The 23848-nt window shown below is 49.5% G+C and overlaps 8 protein-coding genes across 8 annotated transcripts; 3 read left to right on the top strand and 5 right to left on the bottom strand.

Annotated features, from left to right (window-relative positions):
- Positions 1 to 404: 404 nt before the first annotated feature.
- On the top strand, positions 405 to 2297 carry N7457_007700 (uncharacterized protein; the record flags this gene model as incomplete). The annotated part of the gene is made up of 1 exon (XM_057178743.1): positions 405 to 2297. One exon carries the CDS (start codon positions 405 to 407, stop codon positions 2295 to 2297), a length of 1893 nt encoding a protein of 630 aa, XP_057027129.1.
- A 353-nt stretch (positions 2298 to 2650) lies between these two features.
- N7457_007699 (uncharacterized protein) lies at positions 2651 to 5869 on the bottom strand (the record flags this gene model as incomplete). Its single annotated transcript, XM_057178742.1, has 4 exons — positions 2651 to 2940; positions 3008 to 3096; positions 3159 to 4279; positions 4463 to 5869. The coding sequence occupies 4 exons, from the start codon at positions 5867 to 5869 to the stop codon at positions 2651 to 2653; spliced, it is 2907 nt and encodes a 968-aa protein (XP_057027128.1).
- A 1579-nt stretch (positions 5870 to 7448) lies between these two features.
- N7457_007698 (putative actin binding protein) lies at positions 7449 to 9998 on the top strand (the record flags this gene model as incomplete). The annotated part of the gene is made up of 4 exons (XM_057178741.1): positions 7449 to 7650; positions 7708 to 7895; positions 7954 to 9840; positions 9912 to 9998. The coding sequence occupies 4 exons, from the start codon at positions 7449 to 7451 to the stop codon at positions 9996 to 9998; spliced, it is 2364 nt and encodes a 787-aa protein (XP_057027127.1).
- Positions 9999 to 10459: 461 nt separating this feature from the next.
- N7457_007697 (dynamin-related GTPase DNM1) lies at positions 10460 to 13013 on the top strand (the record flags this gene model as incomplete). Its single annotated transcript, XM_057178740.1, has 3 exons — positions 10460 to 10558; positions 10653 to 12632; positions 12699 to 13013. 3 exons carry the CDS (start codon positions 10460 to 10462, stop codon positions 13011 to 13013), a joined length of 2394 nt encoding a protein of 797 aa, XP_057027126.1.
- Positions 13014 to 13330: 317 nt separating this feature from the next.
- On the bottom strand, positions 13331 to 14824 carry N7457_007696 (uncharacterized protein; the record flags this gene model as incomplete). The annotated part of the gene is made up of 4 exons (XM_057178739.1): positions 13331 to 14331; positions 14394 to 14410; positions 14471 to 14496; positions 14558 to 14824. The coding sequence occupies 4 exons, from the start codon at positions 14822 to 14824 to the stop codon at positions 13331 to 13333; spliced, it is 1311 nt and encodes a 436-aa protein (XP_057027125.1).
- A 356-nt stretch (positions 14825 to 15180) lies between these two features.
- N7457_007695 (uncharacterized protein) lies at positions 15181 to 17747 on the bottom strand (the record flags this gene model as incomplete). Its single annotated transcript, XM_057178738.1, has 2 exons — positions 15181 to 16956; positions 17022 to 17747. The coding sequence occupies 2 exons, from the start codon at positions 17745 to 17747 to the stop codon at positions 15181 to 15183; spliced, it is 2502 nt and encodes an 833-aa protein (XP_057027124.1).
- Positions 17748 to 18050: 303 nt separating this feature from the next.
- N7457_007694 (ELMO/CED-12 family protein) lies at positions 18051 to 20334 on the bottom strand (the record flags this gene model as incomplete). The annotated part of the gene is made up of 3 exons (XM_057178737.1): positions 18051 to 18508; positions 18586 to 19960; positions 20068 to 20334. The coding sequence occupies 3 exons, from the start codon at positions 20332 to 20334 to the stop codon at positions 18051 to 18053; spliced, it is 2100 nt and encodes a 699-aa protein (XP_057027123.1).
- An 888-nt stretch (positions 20335 to 21222) lies between these two features.
- On the bottom strand, positions 21223 to 22845 carry N7457_007693 (protein phosphatase regulator REG1; the record flags this gene model as incomplete). The annotated part of the gene is made up of 2 exons (XM_057178736.1): positions 21223 to 22204; positions 22262 to 22845. The coding sequence occupies 2 exons, from the start codon at positions 22843 to 22845 to the stop codon at positions 21223 to 21225; spliced, it is 1566 nt and encodes a 521-aa protein (XP_057027122.1).
- Positions 22846 to 23848: the final 1003 nt, after the last annotated feature.

Raw genomic sequence — 23848 nt, 5'->3', positions numbered from 1 at the left:
CCACGTACCCAGGTACTTTGTACCTCATGCAACAGGTGGTACATTACTCAGATATTGTGTGGGTAGCAGATGATCATTCCCCCCCCAACTCTCTTTGACCGAAAGCTTGACGCTCTATCTCATCCCCGGGCTAGAACATTGTCAAATACGCAACCTTTTCATCAAGGCAGCTTGAGATATTGGCTGGATCAAAGTCCCGCATTTTCGTTAGTTCTGGCGCTTCACCGAGACCGCTTTTTCCACCCCGCACGCTCTATGCCATCCTCGCCATAAACCTGATAAGGCAAAAAGTGGCTTGATAACTGCATCCTCACATTGAAAATGTTACTGCTCTGTCGCGCCTTCTGTTGATTTCGAGAGATAATTGAGGTCTAGAGCGGTTGTTAGCGTTGCAAGATCAGACAATGAGCCATCACTCCCTAGAAACGCGATGGAAACTAAAGGTGGACATGTCGCCCACGGAAGATGGAACAGGGGCATCTCGACTAGAGAAAACCCATCTGCCTCAAGATTTTCTCACAATAGGCAAGAGTCAGCCAAGCATCCCAGATAATCGAGATCAGCTACTCGAATCTGCAACATCACACAGTAAAGCATTGCCAGGGGCCCCTCGGAAATTCCTGGCAAAGCCAATCGAGATCCTGTCTCGAAGCTCCGAAGAACCACGGCCGGCGGTCATCGAAGCGGATCAATTCGCTTTGTCACCGAGCGACACGGGCTCAAAAGTCACAAAAGGCTCAAAGGACTCCAAGGAACAGCGACCGGCGAGAAAATTCCTACCTGAACCAATTGAAACAAGCAAATCCAGCAATAGAAGGGCTCATTCTACTTCTGAGATACACCAGGAAGATTCCAAGTCTCCCAGGAAGACATTGGCAGGGCCGAGAAGATTTACACCCAACCTTATAGAAACCGATACCCGCTCGGTCCGAAAAGGGAAATTTGTTCAACTTTCCCACCAGCACAATGCCGCAAGATCTTCCACAACCCGTACAATTATTAGTCCGGAAACACCCTTCCATGCTTCCTCCTGTGTGCTACCCGAATCTCAGTTTTCGTATTCCAGTCTGTTGCGCCGACAACAAGCACGCAGACACTCATTTCGAGTCCCGGATCTCCCATCAATTCCCTCTAATAGCAGCGAAGAATCAGATGACTCCAGATCACACTCAACATGTACTTCGCCGCTTGGGTCTTCGAGCAAAATGACTCGAGATCCATGTGCCACCAAATTACCTCGCGAAAGCTGTGATGGGGGGATATCAGATTACCTGCTTTCGCTTGCCGCTCGATCCGCACAGAAGCAACTTAAGGAACAAGCGTTGGCTGCCTTTCCGAATGAACAAGTGTATCAGCCCGTCGACCATTTCGCAATTGGTGAAGATGACGGGGATTTGGAAGAACATCCTGATTCTCAAATGAAGTATCAGCTCGTCAAGTCCCGACGACAATCTTCAGCAGATCTGTCCTGGGAACTCGAGTATATGCGCCATCACAAGGAGGAATCTGAAATGAGACTCCGGGCCATGGTTGCATCTAGACAGCGAGGCTCTATACCGGAGCAAAATAAGAATGAGAACAGCCCACCCATGCTTGGAAATGATCTTGTCCTCCCTCAAAGTGTTTCACCAGAAGGATCGATGTGTGAGCACTCCAGTGCCGATACCGCCTCTTTTGGTATACAAGATCTTTGCTCGGGATGTAGTGGCTTGTGGTGCGCAGCTCCCCATCGAGGCGATGGAAAAGTTGTTGGTCTTTGGATGGGTACTTGTTGCAAAGAAGAGGGCCAGGAGCGGGAATTCCACGGCCTGCTGCCTGGGATCGTGACTCCTATGCCCCGTGTCGATGAGGCCGGCGTCTACATGGGACTCAGCCCATCTCCTTCACACACTCACTTGGATCGTCTCGTGGCTTCACCTGGAAACCATATTTCTCGCAAGCCCACGAGCCCTGGTCTCCAGACGGCCATCAAATCAGAGTTCCATGATGGATTTGTGACCCAAATTTATAACTACCTCTCACTGGGGTATCCATGTCTTGCTCGTTATTATGACTATGAACTCAGCCGGATCTCGGGCATCCCCGTCCAAGATCTCCGCCGAGACGATCTGCAAACCGATGCCAAAGGCTACGTTGTTGCTCCCGAAAATGACAATCTCGTGAATGGATGCGCAAGATGGAAAGCCCTCCGTCTATACATTCTGGAATGGGCGCGACAAGAGCCTGGCATGGCTGAAGATGAAACCAACCTTGAAGGCTGGGGATTGCCAGAACGCAAAGGCAGTTGGGCAATTTGAAATACCCTAAATATTGAAGTTATGTCTCGTTCTCGAGCAGCGTGCATTTACATCTCGTGGGTGAATATGTATGGATGGGTTGAGGATGAATTCTTCTAGTTGTAGTCGCTCTTCTCATCTCCTCAATTTCCGGGGTAAGTTATTAATGTGCATGACAATCATGGGTTTTACCACCTACATAGTACACATAGTACCAATCGGTTCCTACGTCGGAATATAAGTAGATGCTAACTTGACCAAAAAGGAGGAGCTAGATTGCCGATATCATTTCCCACCCCCAGCCTAGATCTGTTGTTGAACCCCAATCACTGTGCACCTAGATATAAACGTATCAAATTCAAGCCACGAGACACCTATTGATGCATATTTCCCTTTCGGGCCCTTTCATGGACAATTCCCGGGAAAATCTTCTGCTCTGGAAGACTATCTGCGCTCCCAACAACTGTTCCAAGCGCAGCGTTGGTACCCGGAGACGAAAACTCACCAGTAACAAGACGAGGGGATCGAGCAAGGTGTGTCGTTGGCGTTGATGGAGACGTAGCCATCTGGGTCATGTCTTGATGATCTCGTCGTGGGATATTCGTAGTACCGGCTGCACCCAAACATAGCCCAGACTGGCATTTAGGGTTAGATGTAGGGTGATCTAAGGACAGATGACTCTATGTTAATCCATTGCATGTATTCTGCTCATGCCATAAGATCATAATTACCATGGTTTGAGGGGATCGCTCCTGCTTGTGAGCCTGGAACCAAGATCTTTTGCTCTTCACTCGAGTTGTTATCGGAGTATCGCTCGATCCTGATGAGACGATCAGCGGTTAGCACCATTTACATGACAGAAAAGACACCCGAATAACTCACAAGGACAGTTCTGCAAGCAAAGTCTCATATCGGAATGCCTCACGAATATCTGGGACGTTGCTCTTTGCAACATTGTTACCATCAACTCCTGGCAGAGCACAGTCCGAACCGAGCCATCTTTCCTTGAGGGAAAGCTCGAATCCACTTTGGTCAACTGAATGCTTCGCAAGTTCACACATATCGACTGCGCTGAATTTATAGATTTGTGCCGCAACTGAATATTCTTCAATGAGAGGCTCCTTCGTAAAGGCAAACTGCAATGGATCATCGGTGGACAAAGATACATTGAGTCCTCGCTTGAAAAAGCTAGCGCAGGGGTTCTTGTCGTATGTCAAGAACAAAGCGTTATTACTGAGTGGTGACATGGCAATGCCAATTTGGTCAAGATAGTAAAGATACTGCAAGAGAGGTACCTTGCGCAGTAAGATACCGTGACTGATGCTGTGGCAGCACAGGAAACCGACAGCCAGATGATCCGGGTCACCTGCCTCTCCGCAGTGAGGCCGAAGAACAAATGTGTTGAATCCACGGCGTTTCCGCCAGTTGTTGAGGGATGCGATGTTGGCGAACATGAAGTATAACCAGTAAGTGTAAGGCGGATTCTGCTTAGTGTTCCACTCCCGGGGGATGGGATATTTTCTATACAATCGGCGCTCAGGCTTGCTTTCATCATCTACACTGTCGAATCCAACCACCCGCTGGAGGAAAATGTGGAGCTTGGGGTGACTCGAAGGATCTTTGGTCACTTCGAACAACGGCTGGAAGACATTGGTGATAACCTGCTCAAAGTTCTCCATCATGCCGCTGGATTTGTAAACATCATAGAGACGAGGCACTTGGATGAGCCAGCGAACGTTGGGTGAGAACAGCTTATTGTCCACCACCCAGGCTGCGAGCTTGTCCCATTCTTGAAGGGAACGACCGTAGATCGAGATTCGCCATTCCACCATTTGATATTTGCTGGATTCTAAGTCCGAGATCACCTCTTTGGTAATCTCTGCCAGGTAGCGACCTTTGATGTAGTTGTCTGTTTTCAGAAAGATTTCACGCAGCCGAGATTCCCCAACTGGATTGTATTTCAGATTGAATTTGTCGAATCGGTGGAAAGAGTCAGTATGTGCCTATGTGTTCGGTCAGCGGAAGTGACAGCGGTCTGTGGTCTCAAATTGTGAGAGTAGCAGTGGCAGTAGCAGTAGCAGAGTAGTAATAAAGAGGGAAAGGAAAGATTGGTACGATTGCGTCTTTAGTATGTTCTGTAGGCCAAAAAGAAAGACAAAGATCAGGGGGTGTAATAAGAGACCTACATGCATATCCAAAGTATCGATACTTAGGTCATAAGCAGTCAAATTGATACTCTCAAAAACCTCTCTCAAGGTCAAATGTTTCCCATCTCGGAAAAGCACCACCTCATCCGGAGATTTTCTCATCTTGCTCTTGATGAACCGAAGAAGATGTTTCTGATTCATGCATGCCGAATGATGAACGTGGGTATCCACTTTACGAACGTTGTAGAAGTCCCTGTGAGGTACCTTTTTGCTGTCGGCCATCTCCTGATACTCATTCAGCAAAGTATAGAGTTGGAACTTGCCCTCTAAGTACGAAAGCCGCTTGAAAGCAAAGCTCTTGGCAGGTCCGTTGGTCGACACATCCACGACGGCATCCAGATCCATATAGAAATCGCGCAGTGAGGGGATCTGGACAATAGGGCTCTGCTCGTCGACGGCGGCCTCAGACTCAAAAACTTGATACACACTATTTCCATCCAGTCGATACGTGTAACTTGACTTATTGGGCAGAGGCATCAATTCCTCCATGTCAAAATCTTCCCCAATGTCTTGACCCATCTTCCTCTTCTTTCCTGCAAGGTCGGAAGGGCCGCCGACATGGCCAGGCTGATATTCTTTGCCATCATGCCACGCTGGCTCTGGAGGCGGGGGGTAGATTTCCCAATTCGGTTGATCTTTGGGATCATTTCCAGGTCCCTGCAAGGATAATTCCATGTACTGGGATCGCCGATCAAGCAACTTTTTGATTTTACAGTAGATGGTGTTCAGCTCAGATGTCACAGCATCGCTGCTAGATGAAAAACCACTAGCAACCTGAGGCCCTCCGATTCCCACACCGGCGCTCTGTAGATTCTCTGCCGCCGAGTACGGTCTCTGCCCATGAACAGCACTTAGATGCATCGCCTGGTTTCGGGCAGAATCGTTCGCCTCATCTTGATCATCTTCGAGGTAATGAGATCTGAAGGAACCAAGGTCACCTGTAGATTGTAGGTGTAGTGTAGAGGAGTCGGATTCTATGTGCATAGATCCCTCGCGGGAGCTCTGACCTTGAATTTCCATTGTATGCGGTAAGTTAACCGGTGGTTCTTCGAGTTTTGTTTCGACCGTTGGGCGAGCTGGGGCTACTGGACTAGAAGGCAGAGTGCTATCGTTCCGTGCGGCCAGCTGGTGATGCTGATAGAAGAGTCTCGCCTCGGCGTGACTCATGGACTTTTCATAAGCATAGTCATAGGTGGCGGTTTTCTGCTGTTGATCTCGAGGCAAGATCTCCTCTGCAGGCTGATCCAGCGTACCAGGGCTTTTTTGTAGAACAGGATCGACAGGATCCTCGATACTCAGGGATGTGGTGGCTGAATCATTGTTCAAAGGGTCTGCAGATTCGTTGGCATTCCGACTGGTACCGGGATCGGATTGAGGATGTCCCATGACTGCTGTACCCCCTTGCTATCTTGGGGAGAAAAGAAAATCGTAACCCAAAACAAGGATAGATAAAGAGACCAAAGGCGAAAGGGAACAGCAAAAAAATACTGCACGAAGGAGACTAATGCATGGAACAGGGGTCGGACACAAAGAGGCTCCGTCCTAATTGACCAGCTAAAGATGAAAATAATCTCCAAGAGTAGAATGAAAGTCAAAAAAAAAAGGAAAAGAAAGAAAAGAAATCACCTAAAGGTCAAGATCAAGCTTCTTGGTGAAGAAGAGAAAAGGAAAGCCGAGATCGCCAAGGAACCTACATGTTCTGAGATAAGAGGTACCTAGGTACTTAGGTAGGTATGCCCCTCCCATATGTATCTGATAGGCTAAATATGAACTACCTACGGAGTACTCCGTAGTTCGTACAACATAGGGAAATTGGCGCGTTTATATGAGCAGCCCAACACACCGCATTATCTTATATGGTATACAACGTTCTCAATTTGGCTTTGAATTTGATCTGTAATATACAGGTAAATCCTCCCACAATACTCCGTACTCCTTACTATTAAACCCTAGTCCTTTCCTAGAATCATACAGGCGACAAAGAAGGTAACAAATAAGGCAATTCTTGTAGTCATATGTTTAGCTGGAATTTTGGCTAGGATTTAATAGTAACAAGTAGTAATTTGTACCAGCTTCTTTATATGTATGATTAGTATAGAAGGCTTGATCTTGATGATTATAAGCTACCAAGGTATTCTAATACTATACCATCAAGATAATATCATAGATTGAGCGTGTCGTCATAAAGAAAAGACCTAGAATCTGAGTATGTATTTGCTGTACAAAGCGCCACTGGAAATTGGCGTGTTCTTGGAGGAGCCACATTGACACAAAAGGGGGGGCGCATCAGGTATCCCCACGTATAGCTATGTACTCCGTACATATCTGGGTACTCGACACATACAGAGTACTCCATAGGTACATGTACCTCCATGTAGGGATGTAACTCCTAGCTGGTATAAGGAATAGGGGACTTATGGAATTGTTCCTATTATTTACTCCGTGCTCCGTCTAGAATAGTGAATCCCTCGTTTTCGTTCCTTTGACCCCACTTCGGACGGAGCTATTGATGAGGACAGCCTTCAAAACGGGCTGTGTACTCTGTAGGTACTGGTATCGTAAGATACACTTCCCCTAATGATCTAATGATCCACTTCTCGCTCCAGGCTTCATCGTTTCGACTACGTACTACCTGTGTACTCCGTAGGTATTTCCTCTTTCCTCTGATTCTGTAATCACTCCTGTCTCTGCAATATCACCGTTCTGAAGCATTCATTCCTCTTCCAATCCATTCCTCCAAGGTCCGTGTTTACGTCTAGATCAACTTCCTTTTCTCCCCCTATCGGCCGATCTACGACCTATTTGCATCACACACCCGGATGGTTGGATTTGAGCTCTAATGCTGACAGTTCATGCATAAGATACAGACATTGTAACGAAAGAGAGGGAGAAGCAAACAACCCTCCCACGTGGTCAATTCCCAACGTTGACAAGCTCCCTCTTCCCCCGTCCCCCACCGGAAGTCATGGCTTCTCTCAATCTCTCGTCAAATGGCCCCTCGATATCCAAAAGCTATCAGACAGTGGTGAATGCATCACCTCCATCTGGGAATGAACGGTCTTCGACCTACGGTCAATGGGCCGTCTTTTCGGTTTCTACCCCGCTTGTCAGTGCCTTTCAGCAAGACGGAGGCAAGGAGAGTGTCCTCAAGGTCCAGAGCACCGGAGGTCAGTGATATGATCACCAGCTTAGCCTTATCTTCTACTGACAAATCATATTGTTAGAGGGTGAATTGGCCGATCTTATCGACGAATTTTCCGAGGGTCGCGTGCAATTCGCCTTTGTGAAGGTGACTGATCCCAATACCCGTCTTCCCAAGAACGTACTGGTTGGGTGGTGTGGAGAAGGTGTACCGGAACGAACCAAGGGTTATTTCACCAGCCATCTAGCTACTGTTTCCAAATTTCTGCATGTGAGAACTTCCATTTCCATAACGTGCCTACTCCGGGGAGACTGACTTGATTGGATAGGGATATCATGTACAGATTACAGCCCGAGCGGACGGGGATTTGACTCCGGAGGGAATGGTCCAGCGCGTGGCAGATTCCTCCGGTTCCAAATATTCAGCGGGCGAGGCATCTGTACCGATTCCAGCCTCCCGACCTGCTGTGGCCAGCAAACCTGCCTTTACACCGACTCGATCCGGCGGAATTACCCCCAGTCCCGCAGCTCGGGTGCTTCCCACATATTCAAGAGCCGATCTAGAGAATGATGGGTGGGGCGCAGATGCCCCTCCAGTGACTCGCACTCAACTGGAAAACGTTCAACCTGCTTACCAACCCACGCGAGTGAACCTGCAAGAACTCAAGGCAAACCCGACAGCTACTCGTCAATCTGCTGCTACATTTGATAATGCTAGCGATGTGGTTAGAGGTGGTTATCAGCCGGTGGGTAAAGTCGATATTGCCGCAATCCGTAAGCAAGCCGCCGAGTCCGGACAGCTGAGGGATGATCGTCCGGCAATTGTCAAGGGTTCTTATGAGCCTATTGGAAAGGTTGACATTGCTGCTATTCGAGCTAGAGCACAGAAGCCAGACGGCGCCAGCGACCACGTCTCATCAAAGCCTACGACCAATCAGCAGCCAACAACGTTGCCCGAGAGACCGGTGATCTCAAATGCATCGGAGCGCTTGACCAGCTTACCGAAACCCAAAATTGCCAACAAGTTTGGCTCTACCCCGTCTTTCCCTGGAACTAAACCACCCCTCCCAGTCGGTCTTGAGCCCAAGGCGAGTGCAAGTGCACAGATCGGAGCTGCAAGCCGAACTTTCGCTGATGAGGGAGGCAAGACACCTGCTCAAATTTGGGCAGAGCGCAAGGCTAAAGAGCGTGGAGTGACTTCGTCGTCTGGGGATATTGAGCGTACCCCTGCCACTGCTGCAATCCAAAGCCAAAACAGTGGGCAGGGCGAGTGGAAAAGCTCCTATGCTGGCAAGTCATGGGCCCCCGTCCAGACTACTCAGGAGAAACCACACCTCCCCGAGCAGCCTGTTGATGCAAAGGCCAATGAATCACAAGAGGATGAGCCAAAGCCTCATGTGAGTGATATTCGTGACCAGTTCTCGCATGAAACGCCTGCGCCACTCGCTCCTCCTGCTCCCCCAGTCCCGCAGGCTAGTCGCCCAGTTCCTGTGCCCGGACTATCCTCTGGAGACATCGAGTCTGAGCCCGAGCATGATGCCCAGCAGGTTCTCCCCACTCCCCCACCGCAGCCTCGCTCCCCGACACCTCCCACCCCACCAGTGCGTGAGAGCTCTCCGATCCAAATTGCCATGCCGGTTAGCCACAGCGTGGCCGATGCCCACGAAGAGCAACATTCTCCTGCCCCTGTTATGCCTGTCCAGAGTCTACAAGAGGCCGTTCCCGATGAAAGTGATCTTGAAGATAACTCTCACGACCTTGGTCGTGCTGCGGCTGAAACCACCGCTCATGGACAGTCTGAGCAGCGCCACCCCGGACCGCGGGCTCAGATCCAGTATGATTACGAGAAGGCTGAGGATAATGAGATCGAATTGCGAGAGGGAGAGTACGTGACTGACATTGAGATGGTGGATCAAGATTGGTGGGTGGGTGTCAATAATCAGGGTGAGCGTGGCCTCTTCCCAGCCAACTACGTGGAGGTTGTGGAAGACAAAGAACCCGTATCCCACGCGCCACCGGCCAATGACTCGCACCAGTTTGAAGCAGAGCCGGAATCCGCTGCTCCTCTGGCCGCGCCTACTCCTACTGCTGTACCCGTGGCGGCGACGGCCGCTTCCCCGATCCCCAAGGGTATCACTGCCACGGCTTTGTATGACTATGAAGCTGCTGAAGACAATGAGATTGGCTTCCCTGAAGGCGTCAAAATTTCCAATGTAGTAAGTGAAACAATCCCTGCCTTTTCAGTCTTCTTCGCACTGCGACATCTGATCCTAACTCTTCATTCTAGGAGTTCCCGGATGATGACTGGTGGCTTGGTGAGTACAATGGCAAGCAGGGTCTATTCCCTGCCAACTATGTTCGTCTGGATGAGTGATCGGATGATACATAGATATTCGGAAGTTCTAGCCAAAGGGAATCTAACTTCTCTTCATTTACCGAATTAACTCTGGTCTTGTATACTTAAAATTATCGAGTATAGATTACCTACTGTACAGAAATCTTGCAATGAACCAAACATCTACCTCGGCAGGACGGAGTAGTTAGCAATGCTCTCTACATGCCTGTAGCTACAGTTCGGAGTCGACGAATCATCGACGTCATGACCTTGGCATGTGATTATGTCAGCATCACGTGTGCCGAAAAAGTGGCCATAAACAATGTTCCAGGGATCGAACAGAGTGCTTAGGCCTACAGGGATCCGGTGACTGTTTCCACGCGACTTCCCTTTGCGCGTACCTTGATTTATCTCTCTGTCTTTTGATCCGAGCTTCTATCTCAGCCCTGCGAACCATATCAACCTAGGAAGCCTGCTTTGGTTTTCCTCTAAAATACATCATGGCATCGCTGGGCGAGGATCTGCTCGTGACCGTGAACAAGCTTCAAGATCTGGTCTTTAATACCATTGGGAATGATTCCTTGGATTTACCCCAAATTGTGAGTCTGGTCGGGTAGAGGGCTCTTGAATTTTGAGAGGGAGTTCTCATTTGATACCCGGTCGACCCAAGACTAATTCCTACCTCCTTCTTAGGTTGTTGTTGGTTCCCAGTCATCCGGAAAGTCTTCGGTTCTAGAGAATATCGTCGGAAGGGATTTCCTACCAAGAGGCAGTGGCATTGTCACTCGACGACCTCTGATCCTGCAACTTATCAATGTGCCCAGTGAACGCGACGATAAGCCGGAATACGATGAAATTCATATCCCCCACACTCCCGCTAGTGTTGCCGGTCAACACGAATGGGCTGAATTTCACCACCTCCCGGGCCGCAAGTTTGATGACTTTGCGCAAGTGAAGCAAGAGATAGAAGCGGAGACGGCGAGAATCGCGGGAAGCAACAAGGGCATCAACAGACAACCAATCAACCTCAAGATCTTCTCTCCTCATGTGCTTAATCTCACACTGGTGGATCTGCCAGGACTGACAAAAGTGCCCATTGGTGACCAACCGTCCGATATCGAAAAACAAACCCGCACTCTCATTTTGGAATACATCGCCAAACCGAATAGCATCATTCTTGCGGTTTCTCCGGCCAATGTCGACCTGGTCAACTCCGAGGCTTTGAAGCTTGCCCGCCAGGTGGATGCCATGGGTCGGAGGACGATTGGTGTTCTGTCAAAGCTGGATCTTATGGACCATGGCACCAATGCAATGGATATTCTCTCTGGCCGTGTGTATCCCCTAAAGCTTGGGTTCATTGGCGTTGTCAACCGGTCCCAGCAGGATATTCAATCGGGAAAATCTCTGTCCGATGCATTGCGGGCAGAATCAGAATTCTTCCGGCATCATCCAGCCTACAGAAATATGGCCAACCGTTGTGGTACACACTTTTTAGCCAAGACCCTGAACACAACCCTCATGTCACACATTCGAGACCGACTGCCGGATATCAAGGCGCGACTGAACACTTTGATGGGTCAAACCCAACAGGAGTTAGCCAGCTACGGAAACAAGCAATTCAGTGGCGAGGAACACCGTGGGTCATTGATTCTTCAACAGATGACCAGGTTCGCCGCCTCGTTCATATCATCTATTGACGGAACTTCCTCGGAAATTTCCACCAAAGAACTCTGCGGTGGAGCAAGAATCTACTATATCTTCAACTCCGTTTTTGGAAACTCATTGGAAACAATTGATCCCACTCATAACCTGACCGTCTCCGATATCCGAACGGCCATACGAAACTCGACAGGTCCTCGCCCTAGCCTGTTTGTCCCAGAGTTGGCATTCGATTTGCTGGTCAAACCACAGATTAAACTTCTCGAATCCCCCAGTCAGCGATGTGTGGAGCTAGTCTATGAAGAGCTTATCAAGATCTGCCACACATGTGGGAACCAAGAACTCTTGCGATTCCCTCGTTTACAAGGAAAGTTGATTGAGGTTGTATCTGACCTCCTTCGTGAGCGCCTGGGCCCTTGCTCGAGCTATGTCGAATCTTTGATTTCGATTCAAAGAGCGTACATTAATACCAACCACCCAAACTTCCTTGGTGCTGCGGCTGCCATGTCCTCAATCATACAAAACAAGCAGGATGAAGAAAGAAAAGCCGTGCTAGCAGAGGAAAAGCGAAAGCGTGACAAGCGACGTCAAAAAGAACTGGGAGCTCCTAACGGCACTGCAGGCGGTCCTGACGATGAGGAATATGCCGACAAGCAAAACCTCCCCATTCGAAGTCACTCTACCAAGGGCTCACGGAGCATGTCTCCTCACGTTGGTCGCATAGGCGAGAATGGCATTACTGCCACTCTCAATGGCGCTAATTCTAACCATGCAGCTGCATTTGGTGGTGCTTCTAATAATGCCCGGGACTCATTTTTGAACTACTTCTTCGGCAAGGAAGGTACCCACAACACAGCCATGTCACCGGCAAGCATGAATGCCAACCGTCAAGGGCCACATGCCAGTGAGCCAAGCATTAGCCAGAGTATTCGCCGCGCTGAGGTTCGGGCTCCCATTATGCCAGCCGAGGAGTACACTGCACCATCGGAGTACGGCGGTGACACGTCTACTTTCGTGAGTTCTACTATTTATATGATTCCATTTTTACAGATGCACTTGGCTGACTTTTATTCACTGCAGCCTCATGAGAACACCGAGCCTGCACTCACAGACCGTGAGATGCTAGAAACTGAGCTCATTCGTCGTCTTATTTCATCGTACTTCAACATTGTCCGAGAGACCATTGCAGACCAAGTTCCTAAGGCTGTTATGCATCTCCTTGTGAACCACTGCAAGGATGTTGTGCAGAATAGACTTGTAAGCGAACTTTACAAAGAAGATCTCTTCGGCGAGCTCCTTTATGAGGATGATGGCATTAAGGCTGAGAGAGAGAAGTGTGAGCGGCTATTGGAGACATACAAAGAAGCTGCCAAGATTGTGGGCGAAGTCTTATAGATGGATGTTTTTTTTTTATTTGATCTGCCCTGGGAAAAGCCTAGCGGATCCTGCTTATGCGTCATGCTTGATCCTTTTCCACTCATCTGGTGTGGAGGATATGTGTTGCTATCTCAATTTATGTACAATTATCGCGCGGCATGCACATGATATCAATATCTCTTTTCTCCCACTCACCGAATATAGGGTTCGCGACATCCATAGCTTTCTGACCCATGAGAATAATGCGTAATAGAGTGAACGATGTTAAAACGCAAAGGATAACGGATAACCACCCCGACGAGACATTAGTTGTCACATAGACCTTATGTGCAACCTCACTGTGTCTTTTTAGCAACACTGCGCAGACGCGCACTCTCAAAGCCATATAAGCCACCTCCAATGAATACCAAAGCTGCGCCAACCAAAACACCCGTAGCCAGATGATTCCCAAAGAGATAGATGGACAGAAGCAATGAAACCAGCTTGCGAATATTCAAGAAAATGGTAACTGTCAGGGACGAAGACTTGGCAGATAAAAGATGAACACCACGAATGCACAGGTACTGAGTCAGCGCATTCATCGCCAGATACGTCACCTGAATGGGAACATGTCTAAGGAAAGCCTGCACAGACTCAACCTGACACATCCGCACCAGCACCGAGAAAGTAGTACCCTTGACTTCCCTCGACAACGGCCCACGGGACCAAAGTTTCGAATCCAGATGAGACAGCAAAGAAGGCGACGAAGCCACGACCCGCCACTGGCCCAACAGCTGCGGGTAACTTGTCAAGAACAGGGGCAGAGAAAGAGCATGCGAGTAGAAAAGCGCTTCTTTCCAGTGATCCCTGCCGTAAGTCGCATATAGGCGGTCGGCATAGATCCCCTGGAATGCAGAGAGGACCATTGCTAGCACAAGGATTGTGAGACCTGTTACCGTCGTCATTGTGTTGGTGGGGCTGGAATCGGCGTGCATGGACACGCCTTTGGTTTGCGCGTCCGCCATGGCCGCCCCCGCCACACCCACCGTCAGCATTGCTACCGATAGAACCTGACCGCGGGAATAGCGCTTGTCGTTGTACAAGTAGCCGATAGCCATGGACGCAACAGGGCCGGCAGACCGCAGAATTATGTGCAGTGGCACGGAGATCTTGTATGCGAAGGCCCAATTATTGAGGAGATTGACGCTCACAAAGTAGGCAGTGTATACGACCCACGATCGCAGTGGGATGGCGCGGGGATTAAGGAATAGAGCTCGTGGCCCTGCTGAAAAGGACAGAAAGCTTGGGACTGTGAAGAGTGCGCAGAGCACGAATTGGGCGAATGTTATCAAGGGACCTGTGTGGAGGACGGGTGAATTTAGGTTATATAACGTTTTTCAACCTGATATTCGTGCTTACCCGCAGTAGGCTGTTCTCTGTGAATAGATGGAGGATTAGCAACATTGTATGGCCATTGATTGACATTGGTGACTTACTTGATAATCGCCTCGAGCGCAAAGACCTATATGAACAACGTCAGTCTCATCTTATCCCACAACTATGTGCACATTCCAGACACGAACATTGGCGCAACAGCCACCGAATATAAGAGAGACCATCAGAACCATGCTCGTCCAGCTAGGCACGGCCGCGTGTGCGGCGGCAGCAATGAGGCTTGGGGCATCTTTCTTCAATTGAGCGTAGTCATGTCTGTTCTCTGGATTTCTAGATCGAGACGTATCATTCAAAGCGACATCGGTATCATCTAGAGAGTTCACAGCAGAGACTCGAGATCGGTTGATCAGATAGGAATCGTGTCCTCGTTTCGAGGGTTCATGATCATTGAGCATTCTATCTGTTGTTTAGAGTGTCAGCGATTGTAAGGAATGAAGATTTGCCGCGGACAAACCCAAAGACAGATGCACTCGTTTCCTTGCCTTGTTATAATATACTATTTCCCCCAAGGCGCAATGTACAAGGCGACGTTCAAAGAAGAAAGTTGGCGATAAGATAGGGTGGATCACGGGGATCGACATACCCCCATCCAACGGACAACCTTACATACAACATACAACATACCTACAACAGATGAAATCGGCAACTATGCTCTTGGTCTCTCGTTCTCTTTATCATATCCAATGGGCTTGTCTTTAGGGTTCCAGATCATTGCACTAGGGTACATACGCCATTGATTCCCAATAACCAATCAATCGACAATATCATCATCACTGAGTATCAATTTCTCTTCCTGTGGCAGTCGAGATCCAAGCGTTTTGCTGCTAGTTTGAGACATGCGTAATCGATATGCCGGGGGCTCCTCTATATCATCAATGCGGTCGTTGCGAAGACTCTCGTTGGTGGCGCGAATACTGGTAATTTTATTCAACTGCCAACACTCCGGGTCCTGACGCCGGATTGCAGCCATGTAGGGTAACTGGTAGAGGAGAAGGTCATGCCGGGGAATCATCGTGACTACACTTGGAGTGTCATCTTTATTTCCAGAGTTGATCAATTCCGATCTGCCAACTTGGAGACTTTTCCAAGAACTGACACCTGTAGGCTCAGTGCCAGTTTGAGAAAGAGGTTGATACTGGAAAGGATCAAGCAGGCGGTTCATCCACGAATCGACCAGTCCTTCAATCTCCTCACAGTCTCTCCATAATCGCAGAGATGCCGGGTAGAACATTTTATGGGCATCACCCGCACGGCTTCGTCCGCCTCCAGGCCCAACCCGTCTCTTGACCGGGTATGGCAAGGCAAAAAGAAGGCCACGCGCCGCAACCTGGAAACTAATTTCTTCCTGCCGCAGTACATCGATACCGCCACCGAAAGAGGTGATTCCAGTTCCTATCCCCGCACGTGCGCCTTGTCCTGATCGGCGGTCGGCGCTCAGAATGTCGCTATCGGAAAGTGACTCGATGCAGTCGTTCAAAGAGTCCGTAAAATTGTCCCCATCACAAGATGGTATGTAGTTTTCATGGAGAGCACTGATGAACGTTGAAATTTCGGTCCCAGTCTCATCGATTAGGTCATTGACCAATACTTGTGAAGATTTCGGTCGATCATATTGAGGCAGGTAATGCGGTGGTGGTGGAAGTATCTCTACTTCGCCATCGATCAAACCTGGGTCCATACGTTTGTTGTATACGATCTTTCCAACAGCGTGGAACATGCCCAAACTGGCCTCTCTCTGTGTGATCAATTTGAGAGACTCTGTCTCCATCGCCGTCAAAGCGACTTCGCCTCGCGCCTTCTTCGTTTTGACCAATCTGCCTCCCCATCCCCCCGTATCATCTCCCCTAAGACAGAGAAACTCGAGAGATGAGATTGCACTGCGGATATCGCCGATTTCGGAAATTTTGTCTATAACCCCCGGTCCGGGAATCTGGACACGTCTGGAACTTTGCGCTTCTCTTTCCAATATAGAGCGCAAAGCCTTTTGCATGAAAGTGGCTGCAATGCTATTGAAGTCCAATATCGTTGTCCCGGGGTGATTGTAGATCGTTGGCCCCAGTAACCGATGAACTGTCAAGTTATCTGAGATTGAGGATGCAGATCCTAACAAATTCTCTGATACAATGATGATGATGGGTGGGCTATGCAATTCAGCATTGCTGCGCACATGGCTATTCCCACAGGCGGCCAGATATCGCTGAAGAGACGCCCGAAACGCCGCGAGGGCGGAAGATGCTCGACCAAGGATAATTGGAAACTCCTCGATGAGAAAGACTCGCTGGCCCCGGGGGTTCTCGTCTTGCGGGAGATCGTACTCGTTGGTATTCTTCAGATCAAGTCCTCTAAATTTATCTCCCCGCGCAAGAAACTCATCAAAATGAGCGCCCACGGATTGATAATCGCGAGTGCCAAACTCCGACGCCGGGGGATTCTTCCATTCGATAATATCATATCCAAGTGACTCGGAGAGTAAGGATACAGTCGTTGTTTTGCCACTGCCTGCTGGACCCCGCAACACAAGTAGCCTCTGCGTTTTGTCAGAACCAAGTTTAACCCCAAACCCGAAGCACGTGGAATTGATCAAATACTCACCTCAGCCCGCCTGCTAGCAAAGACATCTTCCAGCCAGTGCTGTACATCCGAGACCTTCTTCTTGTGAACAGCCAACTCATCTAGACTAGCTGGAGCGAACCGCTGAGCCCATGGTCGACGGTCAGATTCACCAGCCGGTTGTGCAAGAAGTGCTTCCTTCGAAACACTTTTTCCACAGTCTGTAGGCAAAAGAAACCTTTTTGTCATTTTCCTCGGCGGTTGAACATGGGCCTTTGGCTTCGGCGCAGGCTGATGCGTCTGACTAGAGTTGATAGCTGTCAGACCTATCCCCGTTCGCTCGTTGGTCAAATGCTGTGTGAAGATTTCATCGTAGGAGTCGTAGTCATCCTCAATCAAGTCCACATCGACCGTCTCCTTGACCGATGGGAGGGACTGTCCCTCGGTCTTCTGTGAAGCCCATCGCTGTCCTTCGGTTGCAGGCTGGAAGAAGCTATGCAGGGATTTGGATTTCGAGTCTAGTTTTGGCGATGATTTGACCTTCTTATTCGGAGAGGGAGAGGATGAAGCAATTCGTGACGGCGTTGTGCCACGAGAGTATGATGGTTTAGGGCGTGAAGAGAGGGCGAAGGGTTCTGATGTGGACTCGATCGGACTAGAGCTACCTGGGATAATGATCGGGTCTTTTCGGTGTTTCGATGTTAATTTTCTTGCCCCATCTTGCTTTGCATTGGATCTGCGTTGTCTTTTTGGAGGACGACCGTCCATGATGAATTGGTTGGAGAAGTTGAGATACGCGTCCGATAAGCTTATGACGCCAAGCGATCTGCATTTCGCCCGAGTGTCGAGTTTAAAGAGATATATAGCAAGAGATTCAAATAATAATATGTATTTAAATGTTGCAGAAATTAAAAGTTCGTGTAGCTCAAGCGGAAGACAAATCGCACGGGTATATATAGACAGAATCTCCCAAAACAACCAAAAACAACCAGAAGAAAAAGAAAAAGAGAAGAGAAGAGAAGACATCTAGGCATGTAGATGAAGCAATGCAGATATGCAAGCATTCATACCTTATGCGCCTCCAAATACATCATAGTAATAGTCTTCATCCAAGCCATCTCTCGATGGAACTTGGGGAGCCTCGCCTGCGAAGGTATGATCGTCAAACCTCACATTGAGCAGGCGAATTTTCAGCCCGTAGTTGCTGACCAAGTCAATCAGTTTAGTTGTCTCAGCGGTGATGGGCTGCTGGTTGAGGAGCATCAGCAGGCCGTCCAACCATTCAGATGCAACGCTGTGCGAGGACGGCCGCAATGTGAGCAGAACTACCTCTTTCTGAGTTGTTCTGCTGCCGGATCGAGTGTGGTTGTGACTCTTTCCATGTGCGGTAGCTGTGGACGGACGTGCGTGGCCATGGATGGTGATTTTGGTTGCAGGTTGGCGGGGGCCTGTCTTCACTGTCGCAGAGGAGGAATGGTCTGGGCTTGTGGAAACGTTGGAGACTACAGATGATACGGTGGAGAGATCAACTGTCAAGGGCACAGTCCGGTGTTAGGAATACAAAGGACAGCGTACAGGTCATGGGTAGGAACTCGATACCACTTACTTTTTTCTGGCAAGCTGTCCAACTCTGGAGCCCGGTCGCCCATCAAATCAAATTTACCGAAGTGCAAGTATCGTCGATTATGAGAGAGTTGGGCATATTGATACGTCGCAGTAGATTTCTGCACTGGCCCTGACTCGGGCTTCGAGTGAGGCTCCAAAGCAAACCAACTACCTTGTAGCAATGATCGGATTCGTTGCTCCTTGACAAACTGGAGAGCTTCATGTTGAAGTTCTTCGCGGACCTGTCGCAGGTGCTGACCCCATGCATCTTCGTACGTGAGTTCAAGGAGTTCCATTTGCAGTCCGCGCAATCGGTTGTATTCAAAATCGGCCAGTTCCTCTTCGACATCCTGGACGTCTTTGATGCGGGCAGCTCCGCCAACCACAGACTCAACGAGGATACGCACGAGTTCAATAATCTTGTCTAGGTCCTCTTCCTCGGCGGCAGTCGCCTTCCACAGCCGGAAGAAGGCCTGTAGGCCGGCAACATGCAGGCGCGTCCAGTGTAATAGCAATGGCTGAAACAATTTATCAAACCCTGAGCGTGACTCTGACATGAGATACGTTTTGTTGTCATCCATTTCGGACTTTTCCACCTCGAAATGTTCGTATAAAATAGATGTTACGGCCAATGAGGCCCGAGCAATCGGACATCGTTGTCCGGATGGCTTCGTAGAGTGTTCCAGGAGCATATTTTGGAACTCGTCCCCGTGACTACGGACATAGTCCGCGAGATCCATCATACCTAGGAAACCGACCTCACTGAATTCCACTGCCGGACTTTCCGTCTCAAACCCAAGTCGTCTCCACTTTTCTGGATGGTGTCGTTTGGAGCGCCGTGTGTCATCGCCATTTTCAACAGCCGTATCGGAGCTTTTCTCTAGGTTGCTAGCCAAGTGAATCGCCTTCAGCGCACGGCGATGCTCGGGTTTCTCCTGGTTGACTGGGATATCTCGCCACTTCCGGAGCAGAACCTTGGTGAGAGACTGAAATTCAAGCAGCGGATGTGCCAGGTCCTGGAGAGCTGAATCCTGCATGAGGACATAGACTGCTCTAATAACTCCCAGATCCTGCAGTTTCTGTATAAACTTGGGCCACTCTGCCTCGGAATCGTGAGTGATTGAGTCGCGCATGAGCGAGTTGATCAATTGGAGCGCATTGGCACAAAGCGCGTGATCTGCAGAGGATAATCGACTGACAAGCATCTCTAAAAACTGGGGATATATGGCGATCGCAGGTTTGAGAGCGCGGAAACCAAAGTGGTCTGTCTGCGACGAGCGGTTCCCGATGTACGGGTGGGAAACAATGGAGACAAGAATGGACATAGCGCCGCGGAGGATGTTGACCAGTGGATGGGTGACGATCAGCTCAACGATCTGGAGGCGTGTTGCATTAGTATCTGATATGGCAGCAGAACGGAGACCAAAAACAAAAGAAAACAGAAAACAGAAATAGGACACTGCAATGGTTCAAGGATGCTCACCCGTTCTACCAACTCCTGATCAACACACTCCCACCCCTTGTCGACGTCAAGTAGCCTCGAGAAGCTGGTGAGACTGTATGCTAGGGTGTTACCGCTTGCATGAAGGGCAAGGTAGCGCAATCGGATCAAGCCTCCCTCGGCGATGAATATGTCCGCAAAAGATGGGTCTCCGATGTTGCCCTGGAGCTTGAAGACGGCCATTTTGCGCACTGCATCTTCATCGCTGCGCAGGCGCTCCACCAATTCGGCGACATTGACGGTTTCCATAGCTTGAGCCCAACTGTAGCAGGGTGAAGCGTGGAGTTTGAATTCGGGAAGAAAGAGATCAGGGGCTGTGGGGCAGTTGGGTTCGGAACGATGGTCTCGATCTCGAAGACTCCTTTAATTTAAGCATATGAATAGATCCAACATGTACTCCGTACATACGGAGTACTCCATACCCATCTAGGACAGGTCAACACAATTAGGAGGCAATTGATGTGTAGGACCAATGAACCCTTTGGTCCCCTACCTGAGAGCGGATCCCCCGACTTCCCCGTCTCCATATTTTCTAATTGTGGCTTTATCCTGATCGACGGAGACGTCGTGAGTCCAGGCCTCATTGAGGCGATATCATCTGGGGAGAAGCCGTCCAATACTCGCAAGATCGATGAAACGTACCGCTGCAGTAGGTTACGCTCATATCACTGCCTCCACTGGAGGGTCGGCAATGAGAATCCATACTGGTATATTCCCAACCGATGTAGGGAATACGGAGTACTCCGTACAAGAGTTGGATTCTAGTCTAACACATAAATAGGTATATAACATACTATACTCCGTAGGGTGTGTATGTAACTATCAACCGTCGAGACTGGGGTGATAGCGCACATCCTACGACCAAGGAAATGGGATCCCAAGGTGACTTGTCTATGGTCTATTATCATATATAGAGATAGTTATGTAGCTCAGCGTAACTGGCTTGTTGTATGCATATTATGTGACAAGATTGTAAATCAGAAATGGGCAATTTTATACAAAATCCTCAAGACACGCCTAGCCCCCGCCAAATACTCAAATGCAAACCCCCCTTTCCCATCAAAACACCGTAAGATCTAACCTGTTATTATGTACGACGGATGAGCCGTCCTCGTGAGTCGTGAAAATCCCGTGATATCAGCGCCGCCAGCCGACGTTCCAAATCACATGGGCAATGTCTCGGGCTGTATTCACAGTGTCCACAACTCGATCAAATAAACTGATACTGGGAGTCTCACATTCACCCTCGGGCATAAACATGCCCGAGGCAGTCAATCGGAGCGGGCGGCTTGATGTTGGATCATTTCCAATGGACCAAGAGCGATCGTGATCGGGGTAATTGCCCGTGTAGTCCAAGCTGGGATCTTCATCGTCATCCAAGAGGAAGTTGGCCGAGGGTTCAGATGGCCCGGACGGTCGCAAGGTCTCCACGGAGGGAGTGGGTGACAACCTAGAGCCAGGAGTGGTGGACCATTGGGCAAGGATCGCCTGAGCCCGAGGCTCTGGAGGATCCCCGCGATATTTAAGGGTTGTTGAGGGCAGAGGAGCAATGGTCTTTCCATCGCCGCTGAAGCTGCTGCGTGGAGTGCTGCGGTTGCTCAGGGAGGCCCGGCTGGAGATTTGTCTCATTAAAACTATACCATCGTCTGAAGATGGCGCATCTTCAAAGGTGACGGGCCATTCATCCTCGTAGCCCTTGGCTTCGACTGCGATGCATTGCACGACCTCGTTGTTAAAGTGAATATGGCGCCGTTCACTCGGGGATACCAGGCCAGACGATGATGAGGCCGTGAGAGTGCCGCCAAGAGAGTAGGTTGAGCTGCCAGTCCGGTGATTTAATTGGGTCAAGTCTGTGTTGGACCTTGGGAAAGGAGGTCGAGACCAATTGTTCTCAGCTTCCTGGGCCTTGAGAATGGCCCCAGCATGCTGCAATAACGTATGTTGAGATAAGGACCGCTGAAGAATGGTCTCAGACGCGGTTTTCTTCTTCAGAATGGGCTTTGGGTCGAGATAAGAGTTCGGCGTCTCCAAGCGGCTTGGAGGGGGAGAGGGAGAGGCCGCGCGCTCAATGGAGGTTTTTAACGGCCCGTAGAGCCAAGTAACATCGCAATCCTTCAGCCTAATGGAAAAATTAGGGAGCTGAACCGAAGACAAGACAATGCGATTGATCACTTACCAATTGAGGCTTTCCGGCGATATCGTCTTCAGATTGTGTTTCGCCTTCGCCCATGTCCTCCAAGAGGCATTCTCCAGTCTGACTCCATTGCTATAATCATTTTTCCGGCTAGTCACATAGCGCCAGGAGGACCAGATATCCTCCTCTTTCCAGTCATGTGAAAGATAATCCACATGCCTCGACGGTTCATCTTCGATAGAGGTGTCGTCTGCCGAAGGAGCCTGTAATGTCCAAGAAGGTGGCTGCGGTTCGGTTGACGCGTCGCTCCTCACATCCTCTGGCTTGTTGGCGCTGGGCAGGGGTTCGGGGCCATATGAGGGTAGGATGAGTTCTTTCTCCGGCGACAGGCTATTCAAGAAGGGCGTGCAGGGGAGATCTTCGGGAAGAGCGAAGCTCGGAGAAGGGGCCACTGAGGATAGATCGGATGCGACTGGGGAGGGATCCCTCGCCCGATACTCATCGTGCATGGGCGATTTTCTGGGAATGGCGTGGTCTTCCAGAAAATAGCGCTGTGCAGTCGGGGATCGCAGAGGATCCGGGGAGAAAAGCGAACGGGTTTCGCGGGGAGCCACCAAGGTCGTCATCTCCCTTTTTCCGGTTGGAATGTAGTGATCGTATAGCTCGACAAGTTACGAAATTCGAGAGGTGGCAGAGCCAAGATTTAAAGACACCAGACCATACCCAGGCGGAAGGGCCAAGGGTCAGAAGTAGAGAAGCAGGGAAGAAACCCAAATCTGGAGTAAAAGTGGGATCTGGGGGAAGCAGATTGACTACAAAAAAGAAAAAATTTAAGAAAAACAAAAAGAGGGTTTAATTATAAACAAAGAAACAGATATATCAGAGGCAAAAGATCGAGTTCTTTTTTTTTTCCTTTGCCACTGGGCTATAGAGCAGACAGTTCGAGGATTCGCGTTCTAGCCTGTCCACTAGTCGCTAGTCTCGAGTCTCTACAACGTAGTGCGATTGGACGATTTGGAGGATTGAATGATTATTTCGCATGGAGTACAGAGTATTTGATTCTGATTTGATTCTGATTTGATTCTTCTAGCCTCTGACCCAGGATCTAGGGTGTTGAGCGATGCATAACGAGGACCTCATTGTCGATCTTATTATCTCCTGGAGAGCCTTCGGGGTATCACGGAGTCTAGAGCCCGAGGTGTCAAGGTCTGAGCGTCCACATTTTCCAAGTCGAGAGTCGGACCTCTCCCAGATCCACCCTTGCACTGCCTAGAATCGGGTTATTGCACGCTCGACTCCGTACAACATAGCCTGATAACGGCAGGACTCCAAGAATACCGGGAGACAACGGTGTAGACGTGTAGGATCGGGCCGGAAATAGGAGCCGAAGCTCAGTCAACCCACGGAGTCACCCGTCGAGATCAAGTCTCATTAACATGTACAGAGTCGAAGGAGATATTGGCATTAGTCCCGGCATGTGTTTTCAGCCACATCTTCGACTTCCACACACTCTCCACGCTTCCCAGTGGAACCAGCTAAGATGCACAGAGATACCGCTAAACGCTCAAACAAGGCACAAAGAGAGAAGAACGCAAAACGCAAAACGCCAAAGCTCTGTGTCATACATGG

This window comes from Penicillium paradoxum (genome assembly GCF_028828445.1).
Source record: "Penicillium paradoxum strain IBT 22861 chromosome Unknown utg000007l_segment0_segment0, whole genome shotgun sequence".
NCBI lineage: Eukaryota > Fungi > Ascomycota > Eurotiomycetes > Eurotiales > Aspergillaceae > Penicillium > Penicillium paradoxum.
The sequence above is the reverse complement of the archived record's forward strand: the minus strand, read 5'-3'. Positions and strand labels throughout refer to the sequence as shown.